This window comes from Mesoplodon densirostris, chromosome 2 (assembly GCF_025265405.1).
Source record: "Mesoplodon densirostris isolate mMesDen1 chromosome 2, mMesDen1 primary haplotype, whole genome shotgun sequence".
In the NCBI taxonomy this organism is placed as follows: Eukaryota; Metazoa; Chordata; class Mammalia; order Artiodactyla; family Ziphiidae; genus Mesoplodon; species Mesoplodon densirostris.
Window position 1 is genome coordinate 126,411,362 of NC_082662.1, and position 12,782 is coordinate 126,424,143.

The following is a 12,782-nucleotide window of genomic DNA, read 5'->3' on the forward strand; positions in this document are numbered from 1 at the left end:
AATAATACCTTTACTGGATCCCCAAATGAAAAAACAATTTCCTGCTTTACTGAATACTTTTAAATGCTAATGAAAAACTGGTACTTCTTTTTAGTGATCAAAATGCTAACGTGGATCAACAGAGTCATCTTTCTAACCTTCCATGTGCTTTAGGATTCAAAACATGTCTTTTTTTCTTTAGATGTTGGGGGTAGGAGTTTATTAATTAATTTATTTATTTTTGGCTGTGTTGGGTCTTCGTTTCTGTGCGAGGGCTTTCTCTAGTGTGGCAAGCGGGGGCCACTCTTCATCGCGGTGCACGGGCCTCTCACTATCGCGGCCTCTCCCCTGCATTAGCAGGTAGATTCTCAACCACTGCGCCACCAGGGAAGCCCAAAACATGTCTTCTTATACATTATTTCATTTACCTTTGAAGCAAACTCTGAAGTAGGTGTCATTATGGAGAAACTGATATTCACAGAGGTTAAGCGACTCACCCAGAGTCACAACTCCTTCTCTTCTGTGTAACACTGAAGAAGCAAGTACTGTGCTGGGTGCAAGGAAGAAGGAGAAAAATAAAATCACACTTCCTTGCCTTTCTCCTTATCCTCTTTGTTGATCCCTGGCCTCCACCAAAACCCACATACCTAGATAAGCAATTCTGAAAAGATTCTTCTCCTGGTGGTTGCCCAGGTAGTTTTTTTTCCCTTCAGGCCTCTGCCTTGTTTTTTGTTTGTTTGTTTTTTGCGGTACGAGGGCCTCTCACTGCTGTGGCCTCTCCCGTTGCGGAGCACAGGCTCTGGACGCGCAGGTTCAGTAGTTGTAGCTCACGGGCCCAGCCGCTCCGCGGCATGTGGGATCTTCCCGGCCCGGGGCACGAACCCGTGTCCCTTGCATCGGCAGGCGGATTCTCAACCACTGCGCCACCAGGGAAGCCCGCCTCTGCCTTGTTGAACTGAAAGCTGTACTTGAAATCAGATTGGACACTTTTCTGGAAAACCAAACAGGGCATGAAGCTCTCTGGTCTTGGGCTGTTCATCACCGCTTTATGAGATAATTCCCTCCAGCAACTCATCTACACTATTACAAATAAGCATTTTCAAAATTCAGTGTCAAGGTAGTTATTATTTTATTTACTACTGCTTCTGAAAGTTAGTTATATTTCCCCAAATATATTCTGTAGTCTCTACTACTTCTATCCCCTTTGAAATGACGTTATTTACTATATTCCTTCATCTGTCAATATTCCCTCTGCATATAGTCAGTCCCCTGTGTCTACTGGCCTTTCTTCAACTAATTATAAAGTGTGTAATATCTAAAGTGAGGTCCTTACTTGACCCATTGCATTACCTGGTCATAAACATTTCTTCAAGGTCTGATATTAATTCTTGCAGATCCTGTTGATTTGCTAATTCATATAGCTGTCCTAATGTCTTCACTAAGCACATTTGGTAGTTTAGGGCATTTTTCACTTCAGGTAAGGATTTTTTTTTTTTTTTTTTGAATTACAAGAAGATAGAGTCGTGCAGAGAGTCTGCTGAATGGAACTTTCTTAGCCCTACTTACCTCTGCAATCAGATCATGTAGCTCTCCTTCACTAGGGCAGCATCCTAATGACCTGATAATTGTTCCGATCGCTCTGGGGAAAAAAGCAGTCAATTGCTTTAGAATATAAACTATGAAAAGACAAGTGCTATATTTCTCTAAATTATTTCAGAGCAGATGTAGCGTAGCAAACAAAGTCATACAATAAATATTGTATCAAGAGGATGGAAGATACTTTCTGAGGAAAGGAAAAGGCCGACAAGTGAACCCAAGAGAGAAGAAAGAAGTATTTGTGTTGACTGGCAAGTGCAAGTCCTGCTTGGGCCAAAATCAAAAAGTTCTAGAAAAGGAAAAGAAAGGAGGGAGAAATAAGAAAAAGAAAGGTCAGCCACTTACTAACTGGCTTTAAGTGTTAGTTGATTCTTTTAAGCCTCAGTTTCCACATCTGTAAAATGAGGATGATAATTTCTAATGTGGTGAAGTCTACATTAGTGGCAGAGAACCTAAAAGCAAGGGCTCTAGTGGCAGACTGCTAGGGTTCAAACTCCAGCCCTGCAATTTGCTAGCCTGGGCAGGTTAATCCCTGTGCACATAATCCTGCCTGGTAGGTAAATCCCAGTACCTCCCTTGAAATACTCAGAACTGGACTGGGAGCAGTCTAAGGGCAAAGAGCCGTCATAACATAAGCACAGCTTTCAGCAGAGCAGCCACCCAGCAAATATCAGCTACTCCCCACCCCGCCCCTTGGTAATTTAATTCAATTCAACAAATAGCCTAAGGAAAGTAGAAATTATATTCAGTACTCCCTGGGTGCTGAGACAGAGGATTTATAATAGATTGTTAAATATTTCCGCTTAAAATGATTAAAAAGTTGTGATATTTTGAATGTTAACTTCACAAATATTCACTTAACTAGAATATTTAGCTTCTTTACCATTCTGGCTAATATTGGTGGTGTTATATTTACTGTCTATTTTACTGAAAAAATATTTTAAATAAGAATTTTTAAGTTCTTCACTTAAGGAGGCTGCAGGATGAGTATCAACTTAAGAGAAAAACCTGAAGTCAGTAACTGTGGAAGACAGGATTCTTGACGCTCACTGATTGATCTGAAGGCCAGCTAAACATGTAAGGTCTTCACGCCAACTCTGTTTCACATCTCCCTGAGCACCTTAGGCTCAACACCTCTGCACTGCTTTTCCTGCCCACAGCCCTCATTGAGGCAGGATCTGAACATGATGCTACTACTAGACACTAAAAATATTTTATGAGATTATACTTTCTCTCAAGAAGCCCCTAAAGATGACCCATAAGACTGGCTAACACCAATGTAGTAATGTTCTTGTAACATCAGATGGGGCTATTGCATACATTAGAACAAATAGTTAATGAGGCAGGGACAAAAAATATAATTTGAGAAGTATTCACAGATTTATCCCCTCCGTAACCTCCTAGGCCTTCTGTTCTTTGAATCAGAGAACCGCTTCAACTCCAGACTCAGAAGGACAAGAACAAAGGCTTCCTTAACTCACAGAGACAAAGGGAGGGTAGGGAAGGGAGATGGGAAAGGCCTGAACGCCCCTGCAGGTTAGAAATCTCACGGAGGTGGGATGGGGAAAAAGAGAAATTTCAGGCCTGAGCCGTGCAGTACCGTAGCTACTACCTCCATCTGGCTATGGGGCACTAGCAATGTGACTAATCCAGACTGAAATGGGCTCTAAGTAAAAAATATACATGGAGTTCAAAAACTTAGTGTGAAAAAAACGTAAAATATCTCATTAAAAAATTTTAATTGATTACATGTGGAAATCATAATATTTTAGACATATCAGTTAAATAAAACATATTGTTAAAATGCCCTTTCTTTTACTTCTTTAAAATATGGTTACTAGAAAATTTTAAATTATATGTGTAATACTCCTTTTGATGGTACTTTTCTAGGCAATAGCTGCCATCATGATTCACACTTTGCAAAGACAAGTACAGTACATAAAGAGAAAATTAGAATTACAGTGTGCTGTGTCAGCAACATAATCAATCCCCTCCTTGTGCTGCTCTGAGAAAATTTCAACCTTATTTCTTTATTTATTGGCCGCACCTCGCAGCATGTGGGATCTTAGTTCCCTGACCAGGGGTTGAACCCGTGCCCCCTGCCGTGGAAGCATGGAGTCTTAACCACTGGACCACCAAGGAAGTCCCTCAACCATACTTAAATGAAGTCCTTTATCGCTGACCCAGGTGTCATGTCTTCCGCAACATCTATGAAACAGTAACAGACTAACTTACTAGCTTTCAAGGGGGATAAAAGCAAACCATAGACTTGACATGTATAAGGACGCACAGGAGAAAATCTGGGCTGGAAACACAGGTCTGGTAACGAAGCCACAGGAGCAGAAGAGCTCCTCTAGGAAGAGTATCCCGGCTGGAAGAGATGACGAGCCAGGAAGAGCTCAGAGGAGTACCTACACTGACACAGTGGTCTAGTCCCTGTACTAGACACAGGGAAGAGGAGCCAGGCGGTAAAAGCAGAAATTCAGGACAGGGTGGCGTCATGGAAGCTAAGGAAAGAGATGAAAAAATTGAGTCATCTTTGGTGTCAAATGCTGCTGGGAGGTCGAGTAAGACAAGTTCTGAGACATGTCCACTGGATTTAGTGAAGAAGGAAATCAGTTCTGATTTTTGATCAAGGATGTTTCGCTTGAAAGTGGGGAGAAATCAGATTGCACTGGGTTGAGGTAGATGGATCTATAAAGTGAAGGGGAAGAAGAGATGTCTGGAAGGGGACATGGTGTCAAGGAAGATTTTTTTTTTTTAATTTAAGACCAGAAAGAGGTGAGCATGTTTTAATACCACTGGGAATGAGCCAGTGCAAAGTAGAAGGCTGATGAGGTTACCGTCAACTGAGCAGGTGGGCTTCCAGAGGAGGTGGGAAGGGCTGGGCCAGGTGCTTAGTGCTGCGTCCACACAGCCATCTGATCTGAGGTCCTGCCACCAGCAAGTTGCTACCTGTGAGAGGGTGGCAGGATCCTCCTCACAGCCTTAGAAAATTTTACTCTATCCCTCTTCCTACTTCCCTTTGAAGAACCTATCACCATCTTCTGCTCTTCTGAGTGCATCTAGCTGGATTGTCACACTCTGCCTATGCAGACCACAGAAAACAAAGCCTAATGATGTCCTCTAAGCATCAAGAAACTTCCTTCTCTCTAGTCCTGAAACACAAAGACCTGATCATATAAGAGAAAAGGGCAAAGACCCTTTGGCTGATGAGTCCACAGTGGCCTAAAGAACAATACAAAACTCAAGAGCTCACCTGTACACAATCGACAGGTCTGCTAGCTCACGCACCCTGCCTCCTGTGGAAAGCTAACCTCTTCCTCTGTGCTCCGGGGCTCTGGAAGCTGTGGTCGGGATCCCTTCCACTGAACTTGGCACAGAGGAAGGCGATGCTACCCCCGCCTTCAGGCCTCAACATCTCAGCAGTACAGTGATCTTCCTTCTCCTTGTTTTTCCTGAAGACTGCATCAGCCTTGGGATCCCAGTGCAACATGAGAGAGGAGAAGGAGAAGCCAATGAACGGCTAATGTTGACCTTTTCCTGGTCTTGGCACATGGGAAAATGGAATTTGATTAGATTTAGAAAAATACAGAAATGTGACACATCTTTGTCCTCTACTTCATATCTGTAAGCCTAGTTTGTGGTTGGGAGTGGGATATGAAGGCCTGCCTCGCCCCTGTGTGGAAAGGCAAGGTCCTCTGCCAAGAGTGAACGGGGAGGCACGGGCTCTTATCTGCCACTCACCACCATGACCTGCCTCTCTAGGCACCCGTTTTCCAGACGGCGAGCCCGGCCCTTGCTCTCACACTCTAAAGCCTGGGCTTCACTGGCTCTGCTGCATATTCTCTGTGTGCCCCTCCAGAAGCCCTCTCCATTCTTCCCCTGCTCCACTCCCTGAGGGCCTGACCTCCTACTGCACCAGCTCCCTTGGCCCCAGGCTTCCGGTTGCAGCTGTCCAACTCAAGGCAGAGCATTGCAGGTTTCCGTTGCTGGGTCACATGCTGCCCAAAACGTAGGCGCTTTAACAACAATGAGTTCTTATTTTTCATAATTCTGTGGGTTGGCTGGACGGTTCCTCCACTGGTTTCCCCTGGGCTCATGCAGGCAGCTGTGTTTAGCAATTAATTAATCTACACATATGGTTGTTCAATATTCTATAGTCAACCATTCAAAATTGCCATTACCACCATCCTGGATTCTGGGCCCCTTAACTTCCATCCTGCCTGCTCTAATGAGCCAGAACCCTGAGCATCTCTAACTTTTACTTTCCTGTTCCTGCAAAGCACTGCTGGAAGAAAATAATTAACAAAAAACAAAACAAATCAACCATGGTCCACTACAAATTCATGCCATCCAGCATCAAGTGTCCTGGACGTCGCCTGACAATCCTTTCTTTCATCTCCTTTTTTTTTTGCGGTATGCGGGCCTCTCACTGTTGTGGCCTCTCCTGTTGTGGAGCACAGGCTCTGGACGCGCAGGCTCAGCGGCCATGGCTCACGGGCCCAGCTGCTCCGTGGCATGTGGGATCTTCCCGGACCGGGGCACGAACCCATGTCCCCTGCATCGGCAGGCGGATTCTCAACCACTGCGCCACCAGGGAAGCCCTTTCATCTCCTTTTGATTCCCTAGAAAACGCCTCCCAAAACAGCTCTTCTGAAGCCTCTCTTGCCTCAAGCTCCAAAGCACTGACTCCCTTAATCTCAGCAGAAAACCTTGTCACCTCCTTCACTGAACAAATAAAAACTGCTAAGGCTGGCACCATCACCAACCCTCCGACCACCTGCTCAGTCAGCTCAGGCTGCTCTAACAATTAGGTGGCAGATTAGGTGGCTTAAACCACAAACATTTATTTCTCATAGTTCTGGAGGCTTGAAGTCTGAGATCAAGGCACCAGCGGATTCGGGGTCTGGTGACCGCCCTCTTCCAGGCTTGCAGACAACCACCTTCTTGCTGTGTCCTCACAGGGTGGGAGGAGAGGAGAGCAGGCTCTGGTCTCCCTCTTCTTCTGGGGGCCCTGATCCCATCATGGGGGCTCCCCTCTCATGACCTCATCTAAACCTAATCACCTCCCAAATGCCCCACCTCCAAATGCCATCATGTTGGGGGTTAGGGCCTCAACATATGAATATGAATTTGAGAAGGACTCAAACATTCAGTTCACACCACCACCTTTCCAGGCACTTCCCTCACACCACGTTAGAAGTACGTACATACCCCCTTCCTTACTCTCTCAACCTTGAAGGAATAAAAAGTGCTCTTCCTAACAAAGCTAACCCCTCTCAGTTTTTCTTAGTTCCAGTCATGGCTCTTAGTCTTGACACACCTGCCTCTCTCACCATCTTCACTCTTTTCCTTTATTAGTTGCTTCCTCTCTTGCCGTAAAACATTCACATATCTTCCTTATCCTGAAAAAATTTCTGATAGGTGCCCTACCACCTCCAACCATGCTATTTCTCAGCTTCTTTTTGCTATCACAATACTTCTTCTAAATTACTTAGCTTGTAACTGTCGATTCCATTTCCCACTCATCCACTCCACACCTAACCCCTCTGCAAAATCCTGCCGTCACTGGGTCTCAACCCATCAATCAGACCATGTCTCTCTCTCGCTCCCATGTTCCCTTCCTTATCTTCATCTGACCCTCTCTTCTTCCTATAGCCCCCTTAAGTGCCCCCTGCCCAGTACCCTTACTTGCAAGATGATCTCTACTGTTAAAAATATTACAGAAGGCTAAGAGAATAAGAAGTATTTTAGGGCCTCCCTGGTGGCGCAAGTGGTTGAGAGTCCGCCTGCCGATGCAGGGGATACGGGTTCGTGCCCCGGTCTGGGAGGATCCCATATGCCGCGGAGCGGCTGGGCCCGTGAGCCATGGCCGCTGAGCCTGCGCGTCCGGAGCCTGCGCGTCTGGAGCCTGTGCTCCGCAACGGGGGAGGCCACAACAGTGAGAGGCCCGCATACCGCAAAAAAAAAAAAGAAGTATTTTAGATTTGGACAAAAAGAAGACCACTGGTATCTTAATAACAGCACTTACAGAGGAGAGAGGAAGAGAACTGCTCCCCCCGCTCCGCCCCCAAGAGTGCTAGTGGTAAGAAAATCTAGACCACAAGTACAGAATACACAGTTGAGGAGGATGCCTACTGAAGAGAATGCATGTCATACCTAATGGCACAGCTCCACAGCACTTACTCTGTGCCAGGCACATTCTAGCACAGTGCATATATCAACGCATTTAATCCTCATCACACAATGAGGTAGGTACTACTATTATCTCCATTTTACAGATGAAGAAATTAAAACCCAAAGGTGTTAAAGAACTTGCCTGAGGTCACATATAGCCAATATGTTAAAGCAACGACTTCCTCAGGACTAGGGAAATCTCGGCAGCTGTGGAGAAGTCTGACAAGAGGGCTAAGTAGAGAATGGGGATGAGAACAGAAACAAAATCTCTCACGATGTGAGAAAACTAGATTAATTAGCTTTCTGGCTTAGGAATGGACATCTCCTCTAAGACTCCTAGAAAGAACAGACTTCACATCTCACTCACCTCCCTTATACCACGATCATGATTTGTACGGATGTGAGAAAAAAATATCCCCTCACAATAGCTCTGTGTGGTAGGTACTGTTTTACCAATGAGGAAAACGGAACCACAAAAACATCAGGTACATTTCCCAAGATCCTAGTAAATAGTGGAAATGGGATTCAGACATACACAAGCTAGAATCTATACTCTTAACCACTGCGCACTGTTGTCTCTCATAAATCTCAACTGAGCATTTACTTAGGCTTAAAGGAGAACTTCTTGACCATAACAAGGTGCTCCTAAAGAAAGCTGTGGATGTGCCACCCTATGAGAGCCTTGAAGATAGATCCACAAACTGATGACCCAAAGAACAAATGTGGCCCTCAGATAAGGTTTTGTTTAGCATAGCATTGGTTTGCTTCTTTGTTTAGAAGGGACATACATAAATATCATGAGAACTGTCCTACACTTCTGATTCACACACTTACACTACAGGCCCGGTCTATGTAGGAATCTGTGTTTATCACTCTTGGAAAATATCAATTTTGTACTGTTTAGGAATTTACCTGCAAGAAGCAGGGGAAGGAGCCAAAGTTCTCCCCAAGTGGTCTGACTCTAAGATTATTTTTAAAGACACAGACACACAAAACCTGTGGCTTATAAAAGAGAATGTTCTTGTTCTCAGAGGATACACACTAGAGTACTTAAGGGAAAAGGTCCCAGTGCCTACAACTTACTCTCAAAGAGTCCAGCAAAAGGAAAATAATAATAAAATGCATAAATACATACATATAAATATATACATGTATGTACCTATTAATATATATGTACATATATATGGAGAAAGTGCACACAATCAAAAGCAAGTGTGGTAAAATGTTAAAAATTGGCGAATCTAAGTGAAAGTACACAAGGGTTCAGTGTACCATTTACTATTCGTCCATAAGCCTGAAGTTTTTTAAACTTCATTTCATTCTCATAATCAAAACCAAAGTAGTAAGAAATTCTGCCTTGTATAAACTATTCATAAAACAATTTGTTTTTTCATGTTATACTATTTTTACCATTTTGGCTTGAAAAGCTGATTATTAAGGATGTCTTCGCCCTCAGTTTCACAATAAAATATATTAGTTACAACATTTTTCCTCAGTATTTTAGAATTTAATATTGAAAACTTTACCAAGATGATAGATCTAAAATATTCTGTTTCATGAAGTACAAGTAGAGGTGAAGCTGGATACCAGTCTACCATTCTTTCAGGTAAAAGAAAAGCGTATGAAAAGGATGGAGCCCTTTTCATCCCTCGACCAAACAATGAGAAGGCAGCATGGGGAACTGTTCCTGCTGCTGCAGGAAAAGGGCTGTTTTTTTTTTTTTTTTTTTTAACATCTTTATTGGAGTATAACTGCTTTACAATGTTGTGTTAGTTTCTGCTGTATAACAAAGTAAATCAGCTATATGTATACATATATCCCCATATCCCCTCCTTCTTGCGTCTCCTTCCCACCCTCCCTATCCCACCCCTCTAGGTGGTCACAGAGCACCGAGCTGATCTCCCTGTGCTATGTGGCTGCTTCCCACTAGCTATCTATTTTACATTTGGTAGTGTATATATGTCCATGCCACTCTCTCACTTTGTCCCAGCTTACCCTTCCCCCTCCCCGTGTCCCCAAGTCCATTCTCTACGTCTGTGTCTTTATTCCTGTCCTGCCCCTTGTGAGTGACTCTAACAAGCACTGGACTCAAGCTCTCTAAAGATGAGTAGCACGTCCCAGCGGAACAGTCAGATCAGCCTCTGACCCATAAGGCAGCTCAACGGGAGGTGGCTTTCTGTGGCCATTGGTTGACTGCACCGCCTTGTAAAAGCCACAGAGAGGGCGACAGAGAAGAAAATAATGCAAAGGCAAGTGAGGTGGAGAAGGGAGATGATGTTTAAACACTCATAGTCCCTTCCTCTCTTGTGTGCTCTTTCTTCAAATGATACCGGATGAGGTATCATATTTCAAGAGGCCTCCCGGGTTCCTAAATAGAGTCCTAGAGAGGACAGTAAAGGGAAATGACAGCAGAAGTAAAGGTAACTCAGAGCTTCTCTTTTTCTTGCAGATCCTGAGGCACCAAAGACCAAATGATCCCCTGGGCTCCTCTCACATTATAATCCTAGTGCCAAGAACACTGGACGCAGCAGAAGGGTCAGGTGGGCTCTGAAGAACTCAAGATGGATCTGGGTGGGGCTGAGACCCTGGCCATTCTGAAGAAAACCATATTGTGAACATTCAGCCCCATGTATTATAAGGCTCCTAAAGGTGAGCTAAGAAAAAAAGAGAAATGCAAGAAAGAACAGAGGCCAGAAAAAGACCAGACCATTAATTTTTTAGGAAGAGAGAGGTCTGAAAAGGAAGAGATCTAAAAAGGAAAATGTAAGAAAACACTGAAAGAGGTGAAAATATAGTTTTAGGAGGCAAGGAATAGAAATGTCAAAGCTTAATGAAAATAAAAGAGAGAAGTTCAGAAATAAGAGAAAATAAGACAGTAGACAGGAACTAGAAAATGAAATAAAAATATGAAATAAGAAAGTAATTGATAGAATTATATATAATATTAAGGCTGATTAACCTATCTAACTTCTACTGAATAAGATTGTGAATCAAGTGAATTGATTGAAAATTATTTTAAACTAACCTTTTAAAATAATTTTAATATTATTAAAATTATTAAAGTACTTAAAATTATTAAAGTCACCTTTAAAAAAACTATTTAAGAACATATTGACGTCAAAGTAGTAAAATAAAATTAAAACAGTTTTTAAATTTTAATAATTTCTTCTAAAGTCTTTCTGTTAGGCTTTTGGAAGAGTAGAGAGAGAGAGAAGGCATAAACAAACTCATGTGTGTACAGGAGTGTGCATGTAGTCAACTGGTTCCTCAGGAGGAAAAGCCCTGATCAGGAGCATTTGCATCTCTATCGGTCAGTTTAAAGATGCCAATCTGACATCACTCAAGGCGGAGCTGGGAAGAGATGCACAATAGCACACCATCACGTGGTACCCTCACCATACAGGAGACATAAGTCATCTCCAGAGCATAAATAAGACAAAAACATAGTAGAGTAATTAGGAAGTGGTAAGTTTTGAGTATTTACTTTTGTTATTTTTCACTGGTAATAAAAATATTTATTTTACATTTTACATAGAACAACTTGGAAGAGTATAGAATGCTTTATAAGTTTGTGTGTCACCTTCGTGCAGGAGCCACACTAATTTCTCCATACCATTCCAATTTTAGCCTAAGTGCTGCCCACGCGAGCACATTTGCTTTTAGTGTCATTTACTTGTAAGTTTATATAACTTATTTTTTATGAGTTAGGTTTTGACAGTGGCTTGCAGGATTCCTGAAAACTTACTCATCAGTTCTTGTGAGCTGGTACAAGTCAACGTGATTTCACTCCAGCACACCACTGATCCTGTGAGTCCCAACCACATCATTCAACAGGTCAAGTGACTTCTGCCCTGCCATCTCTAGACAGGTGCATCTCCTGAACAACCAGCGCGGTTAGGACCAACTCACTTGTGTTCGGTTAGGACCAACTCACTTGTGTTCTACCATATACACAAACCAGAAACGAATACAAACTATGTAAAAAAACAAAACAAAACACTTTTTCCTTTGGAAGAAAAATTTTCTTCCTTTTAAATCAATTTCATGGACTTTTTTCAGGGAAGTCCGATTTTAAGAACTTGAAGTGAAACAACTGATTTTCATTTTCTCTGAAAGCCCTACCAAAATTGGTGTTCGTAACTTTTTAAATATTCCATGAGGGACTTCCCTGGTGGCGCAGTGGTTAGGAATCTGCCTGCCAAGGCAGGGGACACGGGTCCAAGCCCTGGTCCAGGAAGATCCCACATACCGCGGAGCAACTAAGCCCGTGCGCCACAACTACTGAGCCTGCGCTCTAGATCCCATGAGCCACAACTACTAAATCCCCCACCTAGAGCTTGTGCTCCACAACAAGAGAAGCCACTGCAATGAGAAGCCCGTCCACCACAACGAAGAGTAGCCCCCTCTCGTCTCAACTAGAGAAAGCCCGTGCACAGCAACGAAGACCCAATGCAGCTGAAAAAATAAATAAATATATTTATAAAAAATAAAGTCCTTAAAATCTGCAGAGACATTTCTTTTATCAGAGTAGATTTCTCTTACATTGATAAGAACTGCAAACTAATTCCAAAAGCCTTTTTGGTTAAATACTGGTTTAACTTTGGTTAAGAATTTGTTTCCATAGCTGCACTATATACAGAGTAGAAGATATGGAGGTGAAATCATTTCACAACAAATGAGTCACAATAAGGTTGTCCAATAGTGGCATCATCATTTAATTTACATACGGCAATTGGACCACTTAAGATGTTTAGCCAGGGGCAGGCTGGCTCTTGGTAGGCTGCGTTTTGGTGAGTGCAGTATCATGTTCCTGACGCAAGGTGGAGCCAGTGGCATTGAGCTAGGTTGTGAGTCTTCAGCTTAAGGGCAGTCTAAGGTCAAAAAGACCACAAAGTGAAAACCTAATTCAGGATAACTGTAATTCTAAGGGAGAAAAGAATAGGCAAAATATTGTACCTCCTCTATGAAATAGCTGACACTAGGCTAAGTATGAGAAAATGTTTAAAGCAATTCAAAAATGTATAAGA

General features: G+C 42.9%; 1 protein-coding gene and 1 non-coding gene across 2 annotated transcripts in view; both read right to left on the reverse strand.

Annotated features, from left to right (window-relative positions):
- EFCAB2 (EF-hand calcium binding domain 2) overlaps nucleotides 1-12,782 on the reverse strand; it is a 128,619-nt gene that overhangs the window by 20,796 nt on the left and 95,041 nt on the right. The window contains exon 4 of the mRNA XM_060090878.1: nucleotides 1,546-1,618. Within this exon, the coding sequence (XP_059946861.1) occupies nucleotides 1,546-1,618 (73 nt within the window). The remainder of the gene's footprint in view (nucleotides 1-1,545; nucleotides 1,619-12,782) is intronic.
- Nucleotides 11,301-11,406, reverse strand: LOC132484746 (U6 spliceosomal RNA). The gene has a single exon (XR_009531299.1). It is a non-coding gene; the product is annotated as a U6 spliceosomal RNA (small nuclear RNA).